A 26,132-nucleotide genomic window follows, 5' to 3' on the forward strand; every position below is an offset into this window, starting at 1 on the left:
ATCAAGCAATCCCTGATCTTGTTCAAATGATTTCTGGTCAATTCTATTTATGCACCGATTTCCTAAGTCAGGGACAACTTGAAACACTCAAAGGTTAGAGAGAGAATGTTGATGGTCAATATTTTTTTTTGGGGGGGGTTATCTGTCTTTCTCTAATACACAATGATTCTTCTGCTGCTAAGTCAGCACTGTCTGGAGAACAGGTGCTAGATCTTTTCTGGGCAAAATAATCAATAATTTTAATTAATGGCAATGGCAAATAGTAAGGACAAACTGGTACAATGCCAGACATTATTAATTGATTATAAAAAGTATATGGCCAAAATGTGCAGAAGATAGAGAGTTCTGAAGTCATTTTATGAAAAATAGTTTAGAACTTATTAGTCTGCATATAAAAATGAAAACAATTAGAAACTGAATTATGCAACAAATCATGGAAAGAAATTGAGGCTGTTTTAAATGCCATCAGTTTTCATATTACTGATTAAAATTATTTGACGTTTACAAATTAATAAGCCGGAGCACAAATTTTCAAACACTTTAAAAGGAGTAACTTTGATATTACTTTAATAGGAACATTAGTTTCAATCAAAATAATACAAAAGTTATAGAAAATAACTTTAATATTACTGCATTTCAGAAATAAATGGTTAGCAGCATTATTTTGGAAATATTTTTTTTCAAATCAAGAATTAATTAATTATAGATAAATTCAAAAATCTACTCAATGTATAGGGTAAAATAACTGCTCACAAATATCCAAGTAATTGAAATTGAGATAGGCAGAAATTATGTTTTGTAAGAATTTTAAACATGAATCTTACTTCACTTATTACATGATTGTATTAAAGAATTTGGTAGTAGAGTAATATAGACAATAAATTTAAGTTGTAACAATAAGCCTAAAAACAAATTCTGATGGATTTTCTGATTCACATATACTTTCTAATATCTGAAGACAGTTATCTTAGTGGCTGGCAATCTGGCATCCCTGTCAAATAATCCCCACAAAGAACTATTGTGAGATATGCCCCCTAAATAGACTCTTTTACTTTCCCAAGAATTAAATCGAGAAAAAAGTTTAACTCTCTGTGGGCAATAGATTTCACTGTTCTGCCACAACAGGGTGTTTGTGATAATGTGATTCAGTAATAGATGAATATCCAGATAGATTCCATATCATCAGTGGATGGTGACATTTCTCATATCTGAAGGATATAATTTCACAGGAAAAAAGGAATTTTAAAAATGTAGGCTCAATAAATTCCATTGAAAAAAGGGTTTTTTATAACAAAATTCCACTGAAAGTCATTTTCAAAATCCTTTCCTCTTAATAAAAAAAGAAGAAAAAGATGGAAGGAGAAGAATATATATATATATATGTATACAATGTGACATTGACTGTAATAATATATCTGATTAGAAGACTTTTCAGTCAGTGTTCATAAGGAACAGAAATGTCCAACTGAAGAAACTTGAGTTTCTAAATATTAAAAATGTTTTATTCCACAAAATTTATATGATGAAAACATTTAAATCAAGGAAAGAATCAAAGCAGGAGAAGCAGTAAATATCAAATGCTTATTAAATCCTTGAGTTCACTGCATTTTATAAAAGAGTTTTCTTCTTTTCCCTAAATACTGGTTCTTGGGTGGTTAATCTTGATACTTAAATAAAGCTACTTACACCTAAAGTGTCAAATATTAAATCTAATACACCAGATATGTATCTTTTAGCTATCTTGGAAATAAGGACTGAAGACTTCTTTGGTTAAAACAGCTCTTCTTTTACATTAGGAGAACATGGGAGCAGCTAGGTGGCGTAGTGGATAAAGCACTGGCCTTGGAGTCAGGAGTACCTGGGTTCAAATCCAGTCTCAGACACTTAATTACCTAGCTGTGTGGCCTTTGGCAAGCCACTTAACCTCATTTGCCTTGCAAAAAAAAAAAACACCTAAAAAAAATTAGGAGAGCATGGAAATTGTTATCTATGAATAAAGAAAGTGTTTATAATCCAATAGGAGATATAAAGAGGAACATGGGAAGTAAAATGAGTAATTTTGAATACGTGAAATTCTCAAACATAACCAATGCAACCAAAATTAGAAGGAAAGCAGGTTACTGGGGAAAGAATTTTACAGTAGATTTCTGATAAAGGCTTCATATCTCAAACAAGTAGGGAATCAAATCAAAATTATAAAAATAGGAGCCATTTTCCAATTGATAAATGGTCAAAAGACATGAACAGACAGTTTTCAGAAGAAAAAAATGACTCAATAGTCAAAATCAAAATGTTCTAAATAAGTATTGACTGGAGAAATGCAAATTAAAACAACTCTGAAGTACTTCCTGACATTTATCAGACAAGCTAAAATGAGAGAAAGGAAAATAACAAACATGTGTGGGGATACAGAAAAACTGGGATAGTAATGCACTAATTGGTAGAGTTGTGAACTGGTTTAACCATTCTGGAAAACAAGTTAGAACTAAACCCTAAAGCCTCTAAAAAACTTGCATTCTCTTTAATTCAGTAAAACTAGTATTGTGTTTGCATCCCAGAGACTGAAGAAAAGGGAAAAGGACCTACTACATGTACTAAAATATTTAGAGTAGCAGGCAAAGAATTAAAAAAAGGCCCATTATTTGGAGAATGGCTATAGTATGATAAAATACTATTGTGCTATAAGAAATGATGAGCAGGATGGTTTCACAAAAAAATGAGAAGAGTTAAAGGACAAGTGAGTTGAGTAGAAACAGGAGATTATTTTATATAATAATAGCAATACTGAAACAATGACCATCAGTGAAAGACTTAGATACTCTGGATACAATTAACTAAGGCAATTCTGTAGGACTCCTGATGAAAAATGTTATCCACCTCCAGATGTTTTTGAACTCTGTAATGAACTGAGTACAAATTAAAAAATAATTTTAAAATTTTATTTTTCTTGCCTTTTTTGGCAACATAGTTAATATAGAGATATGTTTTATGTGATTTCACATGTACAAGTGATATATTTTTTGTCTTCTCTATGGCTGTAGAGGGGCTGGAGGGAAGAAATTTGGAACTCAAAATTTAAAAAAAAATCAAACAATGCCAAAAATAAATAAATTTAAAAGAAAACAATAAAGAGGTCTATGTCTGATCATAAAAGAAGGAAAGCAATGAGCATTTCTACAGCACCTTCTATGAACCAACACTGTGTTAAAGCAATTTACAAAAATTAAGTCCCTTGATCTTCACAATAACTCTATGAGTTAGGTGTAATTATTACTTTCATTTTGTACTTGATGAGCAGGCAAACAGGTTATAAGATCTGCCCAGGGTTACATAGCTAAGAAATGTGTGAGGCCACATTTGAACTCAGGACTTCCTGATTTTAGGCTCAGAGTTCTCGCCACATCATCCATATATAACTGTGATCACACAATAAACAAAAAGTCCCTGAAAGCAAAGCACCTAAATTTGAATCATACTTCTTTGATGCTTTACCTATCTGACTTTGGGCACTTAACCCAAAAAATCTACCCCAACTCTAGACATATAAGATAATCCAAATTTATCATCATTAAATCTGGTGGGTGCTTAGATATCTTTTTACTGTAGTAGTCATTTTATTACAATATAAGGTTTCCAATAGAAGGTAGGTTTGCATTGTATTTGTAAAGAAATCATGATCAGCAACTCATCTCTTAAGACTATATAAAATATCAATGTTTCTCTTGCCCAGGGTTATCAGTAATGATTACCTGATGCTTTATGAAAAAAAAAGTCTCAGTATACAAGACCTAATAGAATTAACATTTAAAAAGGAATGTGAAAAAAATAAATGTATTTTCTTTTCCAGATAAAGCAAAAGATTTTCTGTGGGAGCAGAAAGACTTTCATATACTTTAGCAGATCTAATTTTTTTTTAAACTCATGTTCTGTGTTTTTTTAAAATCCTTTACTCACAATTTAACATTACTAAATTTCTGTTTTTCTGATTGATTTTTTGAACCCAAAATGAAGTAGTTGAATTTGTAAGACCCTAAAAACACAAGATACAATAGTTACTTTGTGAGAAAGAACAAGTTAAAAGATTAGTGACAAACTTGAAAGAAATATCAAAGGTTACTATAATTGAGTCATTATGGGAATTGGTCAACTGTTTTGTCATGGATAGGAAACTCCATTAGAGAAAGGTAATGGAAAATTGGGATAAATGGAAACTTTTTTAAGTGAATAAGTATAAATTTTGGTATTTCTTAAGGATCACTGTTAGGATCTTATTTATAAACAATCAACTTTGTACACAATGAAATTTCCATATGCATGACATATTAACTCTTAAGAAACTACAGAGATTAATAGAAAAGTGGTAAGGCAATGTTCTCAGGAGAAAATAATTCCAATCATACACACACACACACACACACACACACACATAATGTTATGTGGATGATGATTACAAGGAATCAATTAAGACCTAAAATAAGGACTATAAGATAGTTTCCTGAAACATCAGTTTGATGTTCTAAAAAAGTCAAAATAATAGGCAAGAAAGTGTATCTGCATCTGGAAAGCTCTGTATTTTGGTCACTGTAATTCACCAAAGATATAATAGAACTGACAAAGATGCAGAGAAAGGCATAATGTGATTGAGAAAATGAAGGCTAATTGAAGGAGACTGGAATATTTGGGGTACCTAACCTCTGATATTGAAATGGGACAGATAACCATGACAAGTCATTTCTTGGGGCCTGTGATACAGAATACATACGTGGATGGACAGATGGTTATAAAGTACAACACAGCATGAGTATTCTTGTTTTGTACTGTTAAGTTTATTTCTCCAATAAAGAATTATTGAAGACTTCTTTCCAAAAATTTGAACATAAGAGTAACCATTTTGAAAGATTAAGCATCTTATATAATTAAGGTATGAACTGTGTTTGTTTTTTAATAACTGTTTCTGCTGAACATCTACTGCAATTGTCTTACTTTAAATTTGACTCCTGTGACAGGACACTTGGGACACTTAACCCTCAATGTAAAATAAAAGATCTACACTAACAGTGAGTGAGCCTGCATTTAGTGTATTACTCATTTGACGATCCAAGAATGAGAACACACAGGAGGTACATGAGTTGGTTTGTTCAAGTTTCAGTAAAGGAGGCCTCTCTAAATTCATTTTACAAAAGGTGCTTGAAACATAAACCTGAAAAACTTCTCTAAATTAGGTTTAACAAAGGTAACCCAATGCTTATTTTTTCCATATCTGTAAACAGGCGTGGAAATGAATAGAACAAAGCAAGTATAAAACTCTTCTATTTAGTTACCAATGTCTAAAGCAACCCACCAAGAAAATTTTTTCTTAATATTTTTATTCACAATGTCTTCTTTGTTAATACCATGCATGTATTAACCTTTTTGATGCCTTTTTAAAAAGCATAATTTAATGCCTACTTTTATATCACTATCATATAACACATAAATGCTCTTTTAATTTAGCCATTTGCAAATTCAATGAGCATATAGACTAAAACATTTAAAACATCTTATTTATTAATTCCAATTATTTTGGCATGCTCTTTCCCATAAAAAGGAATGAATTCATTTCCACAATGACTACTTATTTACATTCTCTTGTCACTCCTGCTATCTAAATTTATCATTCAAAACTAGGAAGTTTTAAAATATAACTACAGAGTTTAAAATCCACTAGATTTTGTTTTTAAGTTACCACATTCTGGCCCAGGATAACAGGGTTAAAAATGGAAATGCACATGTAGAAACAATTGTATGCCTCAGACTTCAGGAATGTACAATGTACAGACAAGTCTCCCAGTGGCCACCCATTTAGTAGGCTGTCTGAAATATCAAGTCTTTCTTTGTCCAGCAGTTAATAGCAAAGAAATGAAATGACTAGAAAAAAAAAATGAGCAAGGCCCAAGGAAAAAAAAAGTTGTATTCAAATGAGGTAATATTTGTAAAGTGCTTAGCACACAGTAAGCACTTAATAGTTGTTCTATTCCCCTCCTTTCTTTGGACTGATTTGGAGCTCTAAAGTTTCCACCATAAATAACATCCATGTCAGTTAACATCATTTATTAAATGTTTAGTGTGTGTTAGGCACTGTGTAGTGCTGGCAAGAAAGAGGTTTTGAAAAAAAAAAGGGCCCTGTTTTCAAGGAGCTCACAAGGCTAATGGGGGAGACAACATGTATACAATTATGTAGAAATAAGATACAAACACGGGTAGTTTCAGAAGGAAGGTATAATATAGGCAGTTTTCTGAAACACTGAACTAATAATAAGCATAAAGTTAAAATATCCAGTTTCTTAATGGTATTCATAATTCTATAGCCCCTTCCCAAACCACAGAATTGTAGAATGGGAAGGGTTTGAAGAGCTATTCTCTTACTTTTACTAAAGGAGGAAAATAGGGTCTAAAAAGGAAAGTCAAAGTCATATCAGCAGTCAGTGGCAGAGCCGGCAGAACCAAAGCTCAAAAACTATGACTACATTGAAACTTCTGGGGGCTCAAATGTATAATCTATATCCACAATATGTTTTATAAGTTTATTGTTCTAGATAACTTAGTCTGGATTGTGCGAAGGGTTACTATTCTATGGCTGCACTGAAAAAAGAAGAGAGCATGTCTGACTGTGACTGGGACTGGGTGTGGTGACCAAAAAGGGATGAAGTCCTTTGTTTCTGAAAAGAAAAACCCTGGTAAAGCTATCTCCCTTGGACAACGCCTTAAAGGGATGCTAGAAAGATGTGTTTAACATGTGTCATCAATGCTCACTACCAAAGTTCATCAGTTTAACTCTTTGCAAACAAGTAAAAGATCCATTCCCAATGACAGGAAGTTGTTCTATGGAACCAAAGCAGCTACAGCCAAGTTTAATACAAACCCTCTAGAGTCCACGTTGACAAATTCTTGAACAAGCCCTGTGGTTACAGGGAAGCTGGTTTCACTCTGACTCACTCCTGTTCAAACAGTTTACTGGAAATGGAGGGGAGGGGGAATTTTCAGAGAAATCATGTGATGGCCGGACAAACCACAACCAGCAAAGGTTCAGCAGAGTCAAAAACAGGTCCCAGCAACAACTGACACTCATGTCTTCATATGACACTTGATGATTTGAAAATGAGAACCGTTTTATTCATAACTTCTACACTATTAACTGTTTTGAAAGTTGATGTTTCTTTAAGGAAACAAGGAAATAACACAAGAAAGCAAACAAAGCAACAAACAGGGCAAAGGCCAAGATTTTTTTTTAGTCAAATTGTGCTCTTTGCATAGATGACTTATTAAAAAGCAAATTCTAAAGCACATAATGTAGAAATAAATATATAAACAATCACTTCCTAAATGCTTCACTGAAATTTCTGAATTCAAATATAAACTCATATTCTCCCATTATCAGGCACCTTAGAGATACAATATTAACATCTAATATTGAGCAAAAGGTCTCAGGTGAGGAGAGGGATAGGGAGAAGATTATCTGGAGAATAGTTACTGAAATGCAGCAAAACGAAAATGCAATAATCCTAGCATGTGGAGAGAAGGGAGAAGAGGAGAAAGGGAGGCTAGTCTTTAATACTAGCAATCATTTTATTATTTATTTTATTGATATCACATCACTTGTTATTTTAAATTTCTTAAAAGGTTTAAAAAAAAAGATCTTAAAGGGGATTCCCCCCCTTCAAGCAACTCTTATACAAAACTGCTGAATTGTAAATGGTTCTTAAATTAGTAAATAGCTTCAAGATATGTTAAATAGAAACTTTTAATTACTTAAAATAACCATAATCCTAAAACAGAATCTAACCCCCCCAAAAAAAACTTCTGTAAATTAGTTTTAAAATTCAGAAACTGTACTACTTAGGTATCATTTTGAATAATAAGCTGAGAGAGAGAGATCTTGTACAGGATTTATGTTTTCCAAAGTACATGAAACTTCTTTTCAATGTTGGTCAATATTCTCTACAACTTAGCATTTTAGAAAGTTTTCCTGAGGCTGAAAGTTTAAATATCTTGTTCAAGGACATATAGCCTGAGTATGTCAGAAGGGAGAATTTGACCTGGGGTTTTTATGACTCCTAAGTCAACCTTGAAAACACTTTGTAAATATGCTGACTTTAAATCAATTAAGAAAAAACTCAAACCCTTAATTTCAAGTATTTCTGTATTACATATCAAAATTTCTTATATTCTAGAACACCAACACAAAGAGCAAGACACCAATGGAGGAAAAAGATTATTACATGGCTTCAAGAAATGAATATTTAAACCAAAATGATGAAAGAGATTAACTCTGCATTTGTTTTATGATTTACTAAAATAGTACAAGAGGTACACCAGTATTAAGTAAATTTCACAGTCAACAATGTAATGTCATTTTAGAAAAGTGATTAATTAGCTAAATAACTTGACAATCTTTTTTGACTAAATATATCATAGTATATTTTTCAAGATAAATAACATTCTTAGTTATGTAAGTTTTTAACTTAAAAAAAAGAAAAAGAAAATAACCCAATCTTCCAACCAAACAAAATGATAGGGAATTTACCTGGATTCTAGAAAATGACTCTAGGCTCAACCTTTGCATTGAATCATATAACATCTTTTATTCTTCTTTAAACTCTTTTATTTTTGCATTCTTCTTTTTTCTTTCCATAAATGACAGAGGTTTATTTTTTTTTTGATTTCTCAACACTAAGTTTTTATTGTTATTGCAACAAATAATTTTTAAAAAGAAAAATTTTACTTCCCCCCCCCCAAAAGACTGAATCAACGTGAGGATAGTCATTATCCACCATTTACTTTCTAGTTCCTTAAAAAAAAGTAAACAATTCAAAATTAACTTCATAAAATTCTAGAAAAATGTCAAATTTCAAAAAAGTGTCAAATAGAGTTATTTTTAAATCCCAAAGCTGGGAAAAGGAAATAACTATTTGAAATGAAACTACCATAGAAAAATAAGTAAAGAACTGAACAAGTGATTAATTAAAAGGACCTAATAACACAATGAACAAACATTTCAGATAAGATACTATGAGTAGAAGGTTCCATGGGGAAAAAAATGGAATAATATTGAATAATTATATAGACATACATCTATTTCCACAGAACTGAGCTTAGAGAAACTTTAAGAAAGCTAAAAATTCTGTGAAATTTAATAAACTGAAAAATCCTATAAGGAGAAAAATTAGTTCTCTTAAAAATTTTTTTAATAAAGACGTGATAATTTAAAATAGGATAGCAATTTTTTTTACATGTTAGATATTTATTTATTTATAAGGTCTCATTACAGGAGATGTCAGAATCTTCTGTCTCTGTAGCTATTTCTTATCACATAATACAGGTTTACAAGTGGATATGATCCAAAAGATACAATACACTCTATGAAATTAGAAATATTTAAATATCTATTCTATGCATGTATATAGACACACTTATGTATATATATATATAATATTACACATATGTATCTGTAATATGTGCATATACAGTCTTCATTTTTTGCTATCCATGTAGTTTCATCAGAATAGGGAACTTCCATTGCTTTTTTTCTGATATTTTATTTTCTTTTAAATTTTAGAAAGGTTTTATTTATTTTGAGTTTTACAATCCCCCCCATCTTGCTTTCCTCCCCCCACAGAAGGCAGTTTGCTAGTCTTTACATCATTCCCACAGTATACACTGATTAGAGGTTGATTTTAATAGACCACCAGGAGTCCCCATAGAAGCAAACTAAGTTTTTTCAAGCTCTAAATCTATGTTCCTACTGTATTATAATGATTTATGTAATACACTATCAAATAATCATCTTAAGAATAATTAAAATATTCATTTAGTAGTAAGCACAGGATATACTGAAAAAGAACTGGGATTTCATTTTTAAAATTATGCTAGATTTGCTCAGTCATAGCAAGCTACAATGATATTTAACCCCCAGAGTCAGTTAAAATATGGTAGAAAGCCAAAAGTCAAGTTAATTAATGGGGAAAAAACCCTGTAGATTAAAAAATAAAAGATCGGGGCAGCTAGGTGGCACAGTGAATAAAGCACTGGTCCTGGAGTCAGGAATACCTGAGTTCAAATCCGACCTCAGACATTTAATAATTACCTAGCTGTTTGGCCTTGGGCAAGCCACTTAACCCCATTTGCCTTGCAAAAAACCTGGGAAAAAAAGTTTAAAAAAAAATAAAAGATCTTCATTGAATCAGGTGTTTTATAAGAATCAGACCACAAGTAATGTTTTTTTTTAGTTTTTTTTAACATTTCAATGTTTTTAATGTTTTAATAGATTTCTTCTATACACCCCAAATTCAAAACTTGAATTTAACTTCATACTTAGTTTTAAAATCATTATAATCTACCCAAATAAAATCAGAGATGTCCTTTAAATGGTTGGAGACTACCTGATAAAGATAAAATAGCTAATTTTTGTTCTGACTCTTGCTCACTGATACTGAGGGGGTATTTACTTTCAAAAACTCAACATAAACTTTGCAAAATTACTAATGCGGTACAAAAAAATTTGAACATCCATTTCAATGTAACCAGTTCTGGTAGACCATTATCATCGGTTAAAGAATAAGTATTAGAATATGTACAAAAGTAATACTAAAGCACCATACCAAATCATCTCTAAAATTCTTTGAAATGAATCTGACTTGACTTAGAGAAAATTACAGGGACTTTTACCTAAGTGAAAGTATGAGACTCCCCATTCATTAATAAATTTAAACACTGGTACTGTAGCTAAAACATACTGCTGTATTCGCAAGTGGCCTAAAAATATTGAAGAATAATATAGACGTGGTTCATACATCTGTGGAACACTAAGGCACTATTTTCTATTCCTTCTGCCCCCCCCAATAAAGCTGTGTAAGATATGTCTACACATCATGATATTTTAAATTCTAGACCACCAACACAAAAGACAAGGTGCCATGTGGGAAAAAAATGACTAAGAACCAAACTGATGGAAGATATTTTTTGTTTGTTTTATAATTTACTAAATAGAACAAGAGGTATAACAGTAACAAGTAAATTTTTAAAGTTAACAATTTAATATCATTACAGAAAAGTGATCTAAGTAGCCAAGTAACTTAGAAAGTGAAAGCTTTTATGATCAAATATGGAGATAATATATTTCAAAATATAAAGCATTTAACATTTTTACTCAGTTATGTAACCTTTAAATTTTAAAAAAAGCAAACCTTGGAAAACTAGCCAAAGAAGTAATGAGGAAAAGAGAAAGAAATATGTTCCTTTTAATTGTATTTCCTTGAGTACAAATGGAAGTCTTGTATAGGTAAATAAGATATTCTGAGAATATGAATGACTAAAAAAGCATTATTAAGTGATTTCTATATGCAAAACACTGTACAAAGGGTTGGGGACTATAATCAAAAAAAGAGAAAATCCCAGCTCTCTAGGAGCTCAAATTCTAATGGAGAAGATAATAGAAATGGAAGGGTTCAGAAGCAAGTTAGATGAAAATGTCTCATGGTCCTTAAAGCTCTTAGCAGAAAAGCAGATTGTTAACCCCTCTTTATGTCATTTCTGCTGATAAAATCATGTCAATTTCTGATGCTGAACCTTTGGCCAGGCCAAGGACTAACTATGGGGCAAGAACTTCTGGGTCTTCAGTAATTGTTGCCAAAGCCCCCCCCCCCTTTTTTAGAAAGGCTATGGGCTTGCCCACAAGGCCACACAGCTAGGTAATTATTAAGTGTCTGAGGTCAGATTTGAACTCAGGTACTCCTGACTCCAGGGCTGGTGCTCTATCCACTGCACCACCTAGCTGACTAAAGGACTTTTAGGAGTAGCCGTCAGGTTGCACATCCACAATTGGTTGCTTCCCAGGATAAAAGTTGTAGGACTGGCCTGGAAACATTGCCATTCCACAGTCTCTTGGGCCTAGGATTCTGTGATGTCTCCATCAGGTTCTAAAGGGAGATGGTGGCCCAAGTGATATTGGTGGCTTGATTTTCCTGGAACACATCTCTTCCCAACAGCACCCTGATGTTTCAATGAGGCAGGTTTGTCTGAGCTATGGATGGTAGTTGATAGAGATGATATGGATATGGACAATACCCACATTTTAGGGTAAAACATGTAAATCAAATCTTCAGAAAAATTTTGTTATCAACTAAAGGTCAAGTAACTAAACTAGCTTGTACGAGATATTTCTATTGAGCAAACTGGCCAACTTTCAGTCTCTAATATGGGGAAACAGGATCACACAGTTAAAAGAAACTCATGAGCAATCTAAAATTATTTATTTTTGACCATTAGCATCTTTAACTTTTTCACACTACATTTTCTTGAAAGCTAAACAAAGACTACTTCTGTTAAATAAATCGAAAAAAAATAGAAGAATATAATACCCTTGCTAACCTTATTGAAGAAGCACATGGATATGGTGGACAGTTCTGTTAAGGTTGCAAATCAGGAAAGACATAGTAGAATTAGAGAAGATTTGGAGAAGGATAACCAGAATGATCAAATTAATAAGAGTTGTGCTATATAAAAACCAATTAAAGAAATCAAGATTCTTTAGATGGGAAAGATTAATGCTGGGAGAGAATATGATCAGTCAATAAAAAATGTTATGAATAAGGTGAACAAGGATTTGAAGCTAAGAGGATTTAGGGAAAATAAAAGGAAGTACTTTAAAAAACAAACAAATAGAAAACTTAAAGAATTTTTTATATGGTCTAAATCCTTTAGAAAGGATCTTAGATATCATTAAGTTCACACAAAAAAGAATCTTATTTTAAATTATCTTCACAAATAGTCATTCAGCTTCTCCTTAAAAACTTAGAGGGAAGAAGAACTTTCTTTAGAGTTACCATTGATCTTTTAACTCCCAAATGTAATGAATAGCTTTTTTCTCAATCCTCATTCTCTCTCTATTGCCTTTGAGACTTTCAATTTTCTCCCTAGGTTATAATGACACTTCTATTTCCAGGTTTTCCATCTACCTGTCACTTTCCTTGTTTGGATCTTCATCTAGGTTATACCTTCTAAACAATAGTGTCTCTAAAGGCTCCTGTCCTGGGTCCTTTTCACCCTCTATTTTTTAATTTGTTGATCTCATTAGCTGCCAAGGATTCAATAATCATCTCTCTGTAAATGATTCTAAGCTCTGTTCCTGCAACCCTAATATCACTCCTAATCTCTAGCCTCATATTTCCAATTACCTGTTGGATTTATCAAAATACCTTCATCATATCTCTCATATATACCCCTTTCTCTCCTCTGATACTATTACCACTGTGTTAAAGGCCCTCATTACTTCATATTCAGACTACTTACTGTAATAGTCTGCTGGTTTGTTCTCTTTGCTCAAATCTCTCCCCACTCTAGTCTATCCTAGTCTTCCCTCCCTCCAATACATACTTTACTTGGCTGTAAAATTTATCTTATTATAGTGCATGTCGACCCCTATTTAATCAACATCACCCCCTATTTAATAAACTTCAGTGATTCCCTATTACCTCCAAGATCAAAAATAATATCCTCAGTTTGGCTTTTAAAATCCTTCATGATGTGTAAATGCTCAGTAATTCAGTGACACCAGTCTCACTGCTATTATTTACACTGGACATTTCATCTCCCAATTGTGTGTTTTCAATGGCTGCTCCCCATGTTTAGAACATTCGCATTCTTCAATCTCTGCTTGGTTGTCCTGGCTTCCTTCAAGGCTCAAGAAACTTCACTATCCACTTTAATCTTAGTGCCTTCATTTTGAGAGAAAAGGCAATATGCTCTAGGGCAGAGAGTAGTAGGGGAAGATTAGTAAAGTCTTCAAGTCAAAGACATGTTTAATCTGAACTCTAAAGGATACCAGAGAATATAGTAAGTGGGGGTGAATGGCACCTTAGTCCTGCTTCCACCCTTCCCTTAACCTCCCTGTCCACCCCAAACCACTCCTTTCCACATTCTCTTTCATGACTGAACACTCTTGAGAAAAGCTAGAGCCAGAACCTCATGATGATTCCTAGCCCATTCTCCTGTATCAATAGATGAAGGTTGAGTTCCTTTTAACCCTCTTTTCCCTCTTCCAGGTGTGCAGCAGACACAGACAATAATGCTGCTTGGATGAACAAGGAGTCACCAACTATAATCACTCCAGGAGATGGAAAAGCATTGCCCAAAGACCAGTCAATACATACTAAGATTTTCTAGGCAATGATATTTGCCTTACTAAATGCTTCCTGTAGCAGCCTGCTTACCGTACTCTAAATCACAGCTGAATTCCTCAATTAGAAATGTGAGTCTACATGATATTGATTTTCTATCTCTAGGGCTTCTTAGAAGTTCATGCTTCTTAGTAAATGCTTTTAATTTCATTCCTTCATTCATTTAAGACACATCTTCAGATATCTAGAGATGGTAACCATGTCTCTCTGCAAAGTTATTTCTAGGCTAAAATGTTTCCAGTGGAAAAAAATATTTGTATAAAATATCAAATTGTCTTCCTGACAAGTTTCTGATATCTAAGAAGAAGTCAAAGAAATCTTTTAAAAGAAATACTTGACTAAAAGTCACTCTCCATTAGGGAAGTGGTCAAAATATATGAACAAACAACTCTCAAAAGAAGAAATGAAAAATACTAACAACATTATAAAGGAATGTACTAAGACAATAATAAAAGAAATGAAAATCATATTCAAGGTTCACCTCACATCCAGAATACTGACAAGGATGATAAAAATAGAACTAACAATGTTGGAAGAATTGTGAATAGACAAATCATTCTAAAGTGAAGCTGTGAATTGGTACAAATATTTTGGGAAAGCACTTTATTTGAATGATGCTAAGAAAGCAATCCAGAATTTGACTCAAAGATTCCAAAGGTGCCTAAAGTAAAGGGTATAAATACCAATGAGAACAATGGGAAAATGAAAAATTTCAAATATATCTAATATTTATGGCAGTACTTTTGTGGTAGCAAAGATGTGGAAACAAAATAGATGTCTATTAATTGGATAATGGCTGTGTCACATGCATGTGTAATGAAAGAGAAGCATGAGAAGACTTAGATGAACTGTCACAAACCAATAGAATCAGGAATACTACATACAATTATTAGAAGAATGTAAATGGGAATGTAATAACAAAATGACTGAAATTAAATATTTTGAAATCATAATAACCAAGTTTCAACCCAAAGAAAAGATATAAGATCTCCTTATCTCACTTCTTTAGAGATGGGGAAATATGGATACAGAATACTACATATAATATATCATTCTGTCAGTTGTGCTGAATTACTTCTTTCTTTTCTATTCTTTGATATAAAAGATGATTCTATGAGCAGGACAAGGAAGTGAAATGTAGGTAATATAAAACAAAAAAATAAAACTTAATTACAAAATAAATTCTTTATTTCTAAATATTTCACTGTTCTAATAGTTCTCTGAACATACTCTAGTATAGTAAAAATCATATAATAAAAAAATACAAACAACTCTTTTTACAACAAATACTAAAAAATTTAAAATGTTCCTTTTAAAATGTTAATCCTCAGGGGCGGCTAGGTGGCTCAGTGGATAGAGCACCGGCCCTGGAGTCAGGAGTACCTGAATTCAAATCCAGCCTCAGACACTTAATAATTGCCTAGCTGTGTGGCCTTGGGCAAGCCACTTAACCCCACTGCCTTGCAAAAAACCTAAAAAAAAAAAATGAGAGAAAAAAATAAAATGTTAAACCTTGAATTGAACATTAATAGTATAGACATGAGTTGACCAGTGCAAAACATAGGGCAATACTTCCCTTGATCTAGAATCTATCCTTCTATTACTTCAGCATTTTTTTTTTTTGCAAGGCAATGGGGTTAAGTGGCTTGCCCAAGGCCACACAGCTAGGCAATTATTAAGTGTCTGAGGCTGGATTTGAATTCAGGTACTCCTGACTCCAGGGCCGGTGCTCTATCCACTGTGCCACCTAGCCACCCCCTATTACTTCAGTTTAAGAATACAACAACCTTTTTGACTCAAAGCAAGCTCAAAAATCAATTAAAAATCTTAAATCTTTTTCAAGTCAGGGGTCCCCCATTCTATAATTGTAAAATTGATTTAAACAAATAAAGCCCAAAGCACAGGTATTTTTATTTATCTTTGGCAGCTACACAGTACAACAGACAGAGCAACAGACCTAGAGTCAGGAAGATTCATTTTCATGAGTTCAAATCCAGCCTCACACACTAACTAGCTGTGTGACCCTGGGCTAGTCAATTAACCCTTTTGTCTTGGTTCCCTAATCTGGAAGATTAGCTGAAGAAGGAAATGACAAACCACTTCAGTATCTTTATGAAGATAACTCCAAATGGGGTCATGAAGAATCAAAGAAGACAGAAATAAATGAATAACAAAGGATTCATAAAACATTAAGAATTAAAAAGCAGTGGAGTGAAAAAGGTTTCCAGAAAGCTTGACAAAGATTCAACTAAGCCAGAACATTCCAAAGACATTGGGCTCAGGGAGGACAGCATGTACATAAAAAGTAAATTTAGGTAATATATAATTTCAGAGAGGATACTAGAACTTAGAGGAATAAGGAAAAGGTTCATTTTTTTTTTAGTTTTAATCTATCCTTGAAAAACAAAATTCAAAAGGGCTATCTATTTCCCAGAACTATGATATACAGTCAGATAATCCCTATCATCAGTCTGTATGTTTTATTTCACTATTTATTTATCTAGTTCCATTTTATATACCCTGAGGACAGACAATGAACTAGATCCAGAATTAGGTAGAAAGAGGAAAATGAACTGAATTACATTTGGGGAAACTTTAGTGTTTTTGTTCAAGCTGAAACTGAATCTTCTCCCCCAAATCCTCCCTTCTTCCTAATTTCTCTATTATTATGAAGGGTCACCACCATCCTCCCAGTTACCAAACTAGGTATCATCCTAGACTCTGCACACTTTCCAATCTTTTGCCAGGGTCTACTGAATTCACATTCACAATGTCTCTTCTCTATGCACCTTCTCTCTGATACCACCCTGGAGCAGATCTATATCTCCTCACAACTAGAGTACTGCAGCAGCCTACTGGTGGGTCTGCTTGCCTCAAGTTCTTTCTCTACTCCAACTCATCCCCCATTCCACTGTCAAACATCTTTTTTTTTTGCAAGGCAATGGGTTTAAGTGACTTGCCCAAGGTCACACAACAAGGTAACTATTAAGTGTATAAGGCTAAATTTGAACTCAGGGCTGGTGCTCTATCCACTGTACCTAGCTGACCCCAAATTAATCTTCTTAAACAGCATGGCTGATAAATCACCCTCTATCTGCAATTCAATAGACTCATCCCTTCCTCCAAGATTCCCTAGCTTCCTTCAAGTCTCAGTTAAAATTCACCTTCTGCAAGAATGCCTTCACCTGTCCTCTTTAATCTCAACTTCATGTTTTTTTTTAGGTTTTTTTCCAAGGCAAATGGGGTTAAGTGGCTTGCCCAAGGCCACACAGCTAGGTCAATATTAAGTGTCTGAGACCGGATTTGAACCCAGGTACTCCTGATTCCAGGGCTGGTGCTTTATCCACTGCGTCACCTAGCCACCCCCTAGTCCTCTTTAATCTCTATGTTTTTCCAATGAGACTGTTCCCAATTTCCCTGTATGTATGGTGTTTGTACACAGTTGTTTGCATGTTGTTCCCCCATTACACAGTGACCTTCTTTCTCTCTCAGCCTCAGTTTTTTCCTGTGCACAATGGGGATGATAATTTCACTTATGTAAGATGATGTGAGGATGGAATGAGAAAATATTCACAAAGAGCAATATTGGTGTTAGCTATTCCCAAAATGAGATAGCACAGTTTGGTGGACAGCTGGACTTGTGTTGGGAATACCTGGATTCAAGTTCTCTATATGACAGATACTGGCTGTAAGTCCAGAGGCAAGTCATTTGACTTCTCAATGTTCTCGAAGCTACTGAGTCTCAGTGATAAAGAGAGTTTTCTCAATCAGAAGTCCCTAAACCAAAAAAAAAAAATCACTGGTCCATTTTCCCTATATTGTCAAGGTATGAATATTGTGCAGGACACATAGTGAAAAGGATAGCATCTACCAGGAAAAGGTGACCAGAAAACCAGATGGAAACCCTCTTTTGATTCAATGGTATGTACAAACTGCTAAGAAAGTTAGAGGAAATCCTCTAGCACCTGTGATGGACACAATGTTGACAATTTTATAGGTGCATATAGAAAAGATCACATAAAATTAAAGTGGAGGAGGGGAAGGGGACACTGCAAACTATATCACTAGAGGGAAGAGCTACAAGGGTGGGGATCACAGAACCCTCAAATTAAAATTCATCCAGTTTGCTAATCTTTAGAACTTTTTGAATCTTGATTTTGGTATCCAATATATATACCACTCCTCTCACTGTACACGATTTATAAATATGATCAGCAGAATTTATTTTAAATTGTGTCACTGATAAAAAACATTGCTGGAATTTGATGAGCTGCATAGTACTTTGGTAGGCCACAAAAAACTTCTTCAAACTGATACAGAACCATTAACACTACTTGAAAATAATTATCAGTCTCCTTAGGTCTCAGTTTACTGTTCTCTAACTGGAGGGTATCAACAAATAGTATTGTCTTAAAATGCCTCAATGGAAGTGACATCAGAACACTCTTCATTCACATATCTTCTGGGGGAAGATAATGGAAAAGCAAGGAGAGAAATGACCAATAATTAAAATGCATAACTATACCATACATTATAAAGTCATTTTCTCAAACCATCCCTGAGAGGCAGTTTACTGATTAGGAAAGTACATCCCTGAAAGATAAAGTCACTTGCCTATAGTCACACAATTATCAAGCAAGAAGTATCATAAATAATATTTGAATTCTAGTCTCCTGATCTAATATTCTGATCTTCCTTTCTACTATACTGTATTGTCTTTTTTTTTAAAAGTTTTTTTGCAAGGCAATGGGGTTAAGTGGCTTGCCCAAGGCCACACAGCTAGGTAATTATCAAGTATCTGAGGTCAGATTTGAACTCAGGCACTCCTGACTCCAGGGCCGGTGCTCTATCCACTGCGCCACCTAGCTGCCCCATACTGTATTAAGTCTTAATGACAAATGGACAAATTTGTCCAAATTAGCATCAACAGCAGAAATATGTCCAGTAGTCAATCAATCCAGTAGTAGGGATTCAAGTAAAGTGTTATAGGAGGAGGGGTAGGGAGGAGAAAAGGCATTACAAACTGTGAGGTGGTCAAAGAAAGACTTTATGGAGAAAGGCATTGAATTAGACTTCCAACTATAGGGAGGAATTGAGTGAAAGGGATGAAGGATTTTTTTTTAGACACAAGAAGCAGTGGAATCAAATGTAGGTGGGAAAAGTATGATATGTTTGCGGGACAGAAAGTGCAATTTCAGCTAGAAAAGTAGGCAGACTATAATCATGGAGAGCAAAAAATTCATGCATGACAGAGTAATTATTACAAGTTTCTGAGCAGAAGGAAGGCAGGTATGAAGGGTGAATTCAAGCCAGGAGAGAATGGGAAGGCCTAGTAGCAGGAAGGTTACTAAGATATCCCTAGGAAAAATGAGGACCTGTATTAGGGTAGGAGAAATGAAAATGGATAAGAGAACTGATGAGAAAGGTATCATAGTGGTAAGAATGGTAGTAGCTTACTGTGATTGCATTTGAGAGCTGAAGGAAAGGGAAGATAGAAAAGTTTCAAATATGAGAGACTAAAAACGGTGTCAACAAGATAAGAAGAAGGAAGATATTAAGTTTGATTTGAAATATGATCAGTCTAAGTTACAAGAAGGGCATCTAAGTAGAGATGTAGATCTAGAATACTAGAATCAGGTAAACAGTCAAGGGCAGAGATTTGAGAATAATCTGGGGGCGGCTAGGTGGCGCAGTGGATAGAGCACCAGCCCTGGAATCAGGAGTACCTGAGATCAAATCTGACCTTCGACACTTAATAATTACCTAGCTGTGTGACCTTGGGCAAGCCACTTAACCCCATTTGCCTTGTAAAAACTTAAAGAGAATAATCTGGGCAGAGATGATCATGAAAACCATGAGAGAAATTGGTTTCCAAAGCAGACTAGAAAAAATAGAAAATGGAAAAACTTGATGGACTAGCCTAGTTAGGAATTGGGAAGAGGATGAGAAGCCAGAGAAGAAAGATGTAAAAGAACAATTAGACAGTTAGGAAAGAATACTGTATTATCTTGGAAGTCAAAAGAAAGAATATACAGGAAAAGGGTGGTCAACAATGCTACAGAAGGGTGAAAAATATGACTGAATTTGACAGCTTGAGACATATTTTTTTAGACATGGCTAATTTGAGAAATTATTTTATTTGACTATACATATTTGTTGTAAGAGTTTTCTTTTTTCTATTTTTAAATTGGGCAGAGAATAAGAGGAAAAGGAAATAAATTTTTGCTAATTAAAAAAATTAAATAAAAATATTTCAAGTCAGGGGTCCCCCATTCTATAATTGTAAAATTGATTTAAACAAATAAAGCCCAAAGCACAGGTATTTTTATTTATCTTTGGCAGCTACACAGTACAACAGACAGAGCAACAGACCTAGAGTCAGGAAGATTCATTTTCATGAGTTCAAATCCAGCCTCACTCACTAAGGTGAGAATAGGTGATGAGGCAGTAAAGACAGCTTTCATAGACATTTTTTTTCCCCAAGAAATTATCCAGTAAAGCAGGAGAGAGAAATGAAATGGCAACTACATGGGCTGGAAGAGTCAGTGGATAGGTATTTTTTGTTTTTTAAACACCGGGCAGATCTGAGCATGTTTATAGCCTTCTTCCCAACAGGCCCTAACTCATAACTTCTAGCACCAAACTGCATGTAAGGAAAGAGAATCTTGAATTTACTTGAATTACCCCAATAAACATCTTTCCAATTCCTAATAATCTACTTAGACTCTCTGATTACTGGTTAGTCTACTTCCATTTCTTTATACTCACTCTATTCCTGAGATTCTGAAATCTTGGAAGTCTAGTAATACCCATTCCTTACCTTCAATTTGCTCCCTCACTCTATGCACTTCAACCCAAATTCCTAATTTCCCTCTCTATACTGCCGTCCCCCCTTCACTGTGCTCTATAGAATGCCTGCCTCATAATTACCATCAACAGTAGAAATATGTCCAGTAGTCATTCTTAATGACAGTCAGGACTAAAATTTGTGGAAAGAATACTGTACTAAGAATCAAGAGACTTGCTGAATCTTAGTGCTCATGTCCAGACATATAAGGATTAGTTGACGTGATGTGTGATCTACAGAGGGTAGCAGAGGGCAAAAACAACATTGTAGTACTGCAATCCAATAATGGGTTTTGACTCCAATGGAAAGAGGATCTGGGAAAGTAAAATGTTTCAAATTGGAAAGGAAAAGTAAGGGATTGGTCCAGCTAGCACTTCCTGGGGTTGGCTGAAGTGTTTATGTGAAGCAGATTAAACTGTGATAAACAAAGCTGGAGGCTGGTCAGGATGGCACAAGCCAACAGGAATGCACAAGATTGGTCAGGATTCAATAGACAGAGCAGAGTACAATTGTATATTTCTAATGCAATTCTTTTTAATCTTCCAAGGAAGATCTCATCCCTTTACAGTCTTTTAAAGGTCTAGCACTTGTGGATTCTGACAATTATAATACAAGTATCCCTACTTACATGCTGAGACCTTGGGTTGGTCAGTCAGTAAATATTTCCCTTGTAAAAGACAATCCCTACTTCAAGAACTCACAGTTTAATGGTGGAGACAACATGCAAACATATACTAAGTTATACAGACGATAAATTTGAAATAATCAACAGAGAAAGCATTACAATTAAGAGGTATCTAGAAAGGCCTCCTGGAGAAGGGAGAATTTCACTTGATACTTAAAGGAAGTCAGGAGGTACAGTTAAGGAGAGAGAACATTCTGGAAATGGGGGATAGTTAGTGAAAAGACCTGAAGTTGGAAGGTGGAGTGTATTGTTTGAGAAACAGGAAGGTTAGTGATTACAGAATACATGAGGGACGTTATGGTACAGGAAAAGTAAAATGGTATATGTGAGGGGTAAATTATAAAGGGTGTTAAATGCCACAAAGAGGATTTAACATTTGACTCTGGAAATGATAGATAACCACTGAAGTTTACTTAGGAGTAAGAGATATGATATCATCAGATTGTCATTTAGGAAGATCACTCTGATAACTGAATGGAGGATAGCCTGGAGTGAAGAGAGAAATATGAGGTGGGGAGATCCAACAGTATACTACTGCAATAACCAAGATGGGAAGTGATGAAGGTCTTCACCATGGTGGGATCAATAACAGAGGAGAGAAGGGGGAAAATAGGAGGAAAGCTATGAAGGGTACAGATGGGATATGGCAGGTGAGAGAATGTGTGTAATTGAGGATGATTATAAGGTTGCCTGCCTGAACGATTGCTCACCATTAATAGGGAAATTAAGGAGAATGTTTTGATAATGACTTCTGGGTTTGCTGAATTTAAAATGTGTAAAATACAACTAGTTTGAGATGTTCAATAGATTAGAAGATATGTGACTAGAGATCTGCAGTGAGGTCAGGATTGGATAAGATATTTTAAATAAATCACAAAATCATAAACAAGATGATATAAGAGCCCTCCCTACTCTCACTCCTTTTCCAGATAAAATAACTAAGACCAAGGGAAGTCATTTAGATTTTCTGAGCTTCAGTTTCCTCATTCATAAAATAGCATAATAATTCCTGCTTTCTACTTCCAAGGGTGGTTGTTTGCTTTGTTTTGTTTTCTATCAAGGCTTGTGATGCCATAAGTATAGGGAGTCCTGGGTGAGGCACTTCCTCTATCAAAGAACACTGGTACCTTTTCTGAAACTTGCTCTTAAAGAATGCTGAAGGGAAACAGAAAGGTGAAGTAACTTGCCCAAATACACAGAATCAGTATGTAAGTGAAGAGTGACTTGAAAGTCACTTTAAATTCCTGAGTCTCCAAGGCTAACTCTTTTTTTTTTAGGTTTTTGCTAGGCAATGGGGTTAAGTGGCTTGCCCAAGGCCAAACACACACTGCTAGGTAATTATTAAGTGTCTGAGACCAGATTTGAACCCAGGTACTCCTGACTCCAGGGCTGGTGCTTTATCCACTGCGCCATCTAGCCGCCCCCAAGGCTAACTCTTTATGGTGTCTTTCTCTAGGGTTGTTGTGAAGACAAATGCAGGTGAACATACCTTGTCAATTATAATGTTCAATGATGAGTGATATCATTATGATTTCATGAAAAGAAGTGAAAAACCAAATATAAAGATCAGATTTTAAAAGAACAAAAAAAAGTATCTGAGCTCTCAATGATAATGGGGAATTGCTTGAGCAAGAGTGAGTATCAAGGGGCGGCTAGGTGGCGCAGTAGATAGAGCACCGGCCCTGGAGTCAGGAGTACCTGAGTTCAAATTCAGCCTCAGACAATTAACAATTACCTAAATTACCTAGCTGTGTGGACTTGGGTAAGCCACTTAACCCCATTGCCTTGAAAAAAAAAAAAAAGAGTTAATGTCAAACCTCTTCTCTACTCATGACAGTCTATTCCTAAATCTTTTCCCCCCTTCATACCAGTTTATTCTGTAAGCATACTTCAAACACAAATATTTTCCTTTATTAGAAAACTTAAATATCTTTGGCTTAATTACAACTAATATCCTTTTAAATCTTGTGTGACTGAAAAGGATGTTGTTTGTATTTATAAACATAGAATTCTGATTACATTTCATTAAAATTATTTTTCTGCAGCATATCCTCTATGCTAGAATAGAAGTTGCATAAAAACATAGGACAATCTTTTATCTAAATTTTTTTAAAATATCCTTTATTGCCTGGCACAAAAATGTACATAATTAGGTACACATATAATATTTGTTGAACCGAACCCTAATTTTTTCAAGCAATGGCTAAATATTATTGTATGTTATCTCTAGTTTATCTTCATTTCTCTTGCTACCTCTTTCTATAATCATTTCTTTGCTTATTAACACTGATATCACATTTATGAATTCTGAGATAAAGGAAAAGGACAACATGTTCCAGAAAGTTTTACACAAATAGAAAACATGCACTGTTATTACAACATTTAAGAACACTGAGACAGTGGTAGAAACATAAAGTCTTGAGTTCTGTTGTAAGAAGCCTGGGTCACCATGATCTGGTTGGCCTAATTTAAAATGCCTATTTTCTCCTAGTTCTTGTCTCAGTCTATTTCCATTTAGAGAATACAAAATTGTTCTGGAAGAATGATTTGAACAATTCATACATAATCTTGGCAAAGCCATACTAATTTGATAAATTTAAGAAAAAGTCAGACTAAATGAGCAAACTTATAAAATGTACACATAGACATGGAAATATATGCTATGTGTATACACACACACACACACACACACACACACACAGACACAAAGAGCTAATTTCATAGGCTCATAAACTAAGAATTGAAAAAATGTTTTAAGGACATTGAATCTAACTTTCTAGCTGAAGAGATTGAGGTCAAAAGAGTTACATAACTGGCCAAAAGTCACATAGATAATAATTGTGTCTGAGAAACATTTGAACCCAGGTCTCCCTGACTCCAAGGTCAACTTTCTATCCACCACATTGATTCTTAATTTAAGGTCGGCAAATCACTTTACATATATTGTCATATGTAAATGTATTCTTTTTTTTTTAGTTTTTGCAAGGCAATAGGGTTAAGTGGCTTGCCCAAGGCCACATAGCTAGGTAATTATTAAGTGTCTGAGGTCGGATTTGAACTCAGGTACTCCTGACTCCAGGGCCAGTGCTCTATCTACTACGCCACCTAGCCACCCCTATGAATGCATTTTTAAAGGAAATAAAATTACACTTTATTTAGTTTTCAAGTACATTTAACAACTTTATAAACGTTACTACGCAGAGATCCCTTAGTCAAATTCATTACTATTTAAAATTGTGAATGTTTTTGTGTAACTAGATGGTGAAATAGTAAATTGTTTATGTATAACCAGCTCTTCCAAAATTTTTAAAATGTTCCTTTAAATATGTGAATAATACAGACCAAATAGACCATTCTCCAGGACCACTGTCCTGTAATAGTGAAATGAGTATAGAACTAACTAGGAAATCTGGGTTTGAGGCCTGATACTAGTTCTTCACTCAAATTATCTGAGTTGTTAAAAATAAATTTATAAAATCCACTATTTGAGAACTAGAACCTGATTCCTTCTCATTTACTTGAAATTACCCTTAATCACTTTTATAAATATTTCATGAAAAAATAATGCTACAGCCCAACCCATTTAATCCCTCTAGTAACATTAAATTGCTTTAGTTTCTAACAATGCTTATCTTCACTGACTTGACATTTTTTAATTGGTCCTTCCTTATTTCTCCATTCTAAGTGCAAGATGACTGTTAAGTTTCAAGTGTATGAATGGTTCCTTTTCAGACATAATTCCTTCCTTTACTTTATTTTTTTTATTTTTTAGGTTTTTGCAAGGCAAATGGGGTTAAGCGGCTTGCCCAAGGCCACACAGCTAGGTGATTATTAAGTGTCTGAGACCGCATTTGAACCTAGGTACTCCTGACTCCAGGGCCGTTGCTTTATCCACTGCGCCACCTAGCTGCCCCCCTTCCTTTACTTTAGCAGCTTTTTTTGAGCTATTGTTGTTAGCATCATCTTAATTATAACCTCTTTGGAATAATAAAAGGCTTTCTATTGAATTTTTTTTAAAAAAACAGTGTTCTTACTTGTGCAGAATCTGCATGTTCCAGCATCTCTTCAAATTCCTGGTATTCCTCATCATCAGGTTCAGCACCTGACAGCCGAGCTGCCCTGGCCATGAAATAAGGAGGTAGTTCTCCAATGGCTGTTCCAGCTCCCTAGACCAAAAAAACACCCAAAAAACAAAACAAAAAAGACACCCAAATGAAGTTCTGTTCTTTGTACCATAGGCAATATTATATTTCACACACATTAGTAGCAGAATTTCTCTTCCTTACTAAAAACCTCAGTCAGGAGACAACCACTAAAGCTAACTGGTACAACAAGATCCAGAGGTAGAACATCTACAAAATATTGAAATTGGCAATGTTATCTCTTT

The 26,132-nt window shown here is 34.4% G+C and overlaps 1 protein-coding gene across 2 annotated transcripts in view; it reads right to left on the reverse strand.

Moving 5' to 3' along the window:
- The window catches only part of VMP1 (vacuole membrane protein 1), a 121,309-nt gene that overhangs the window by 49,605 nt on the left and 45,572 nt on the right, over positions 1-26,132 (reverse strand). For both annotated transcript variants that reach the window (XM_074223570.1, XM_074223571.1), the window contains exon 6: positions 25,780-25,911. In XM_074223570.1, coding sequence (XP_074079671.1) covers positions 25,780-25,911 — 132 coding nt within the window. The remainder of the gene's footprint in view (positions 1-25,779; positions 25,912-26,132) is intronic.

This window comes from Macrotis lagotis, chromosome 2, assembly GCF_037893015.1.
Source record: "Macrotis lagotis isolate mMagLag1 chromosome 2, bilby.v1.9.chrom.fasta, whole genome shotgun sequence".
NCBI lineage: Eukaryota > Metazoa > Chordata > Mammalia > Peramelemorphia > Peramelidae > Macrotis > Macrotis lagotis.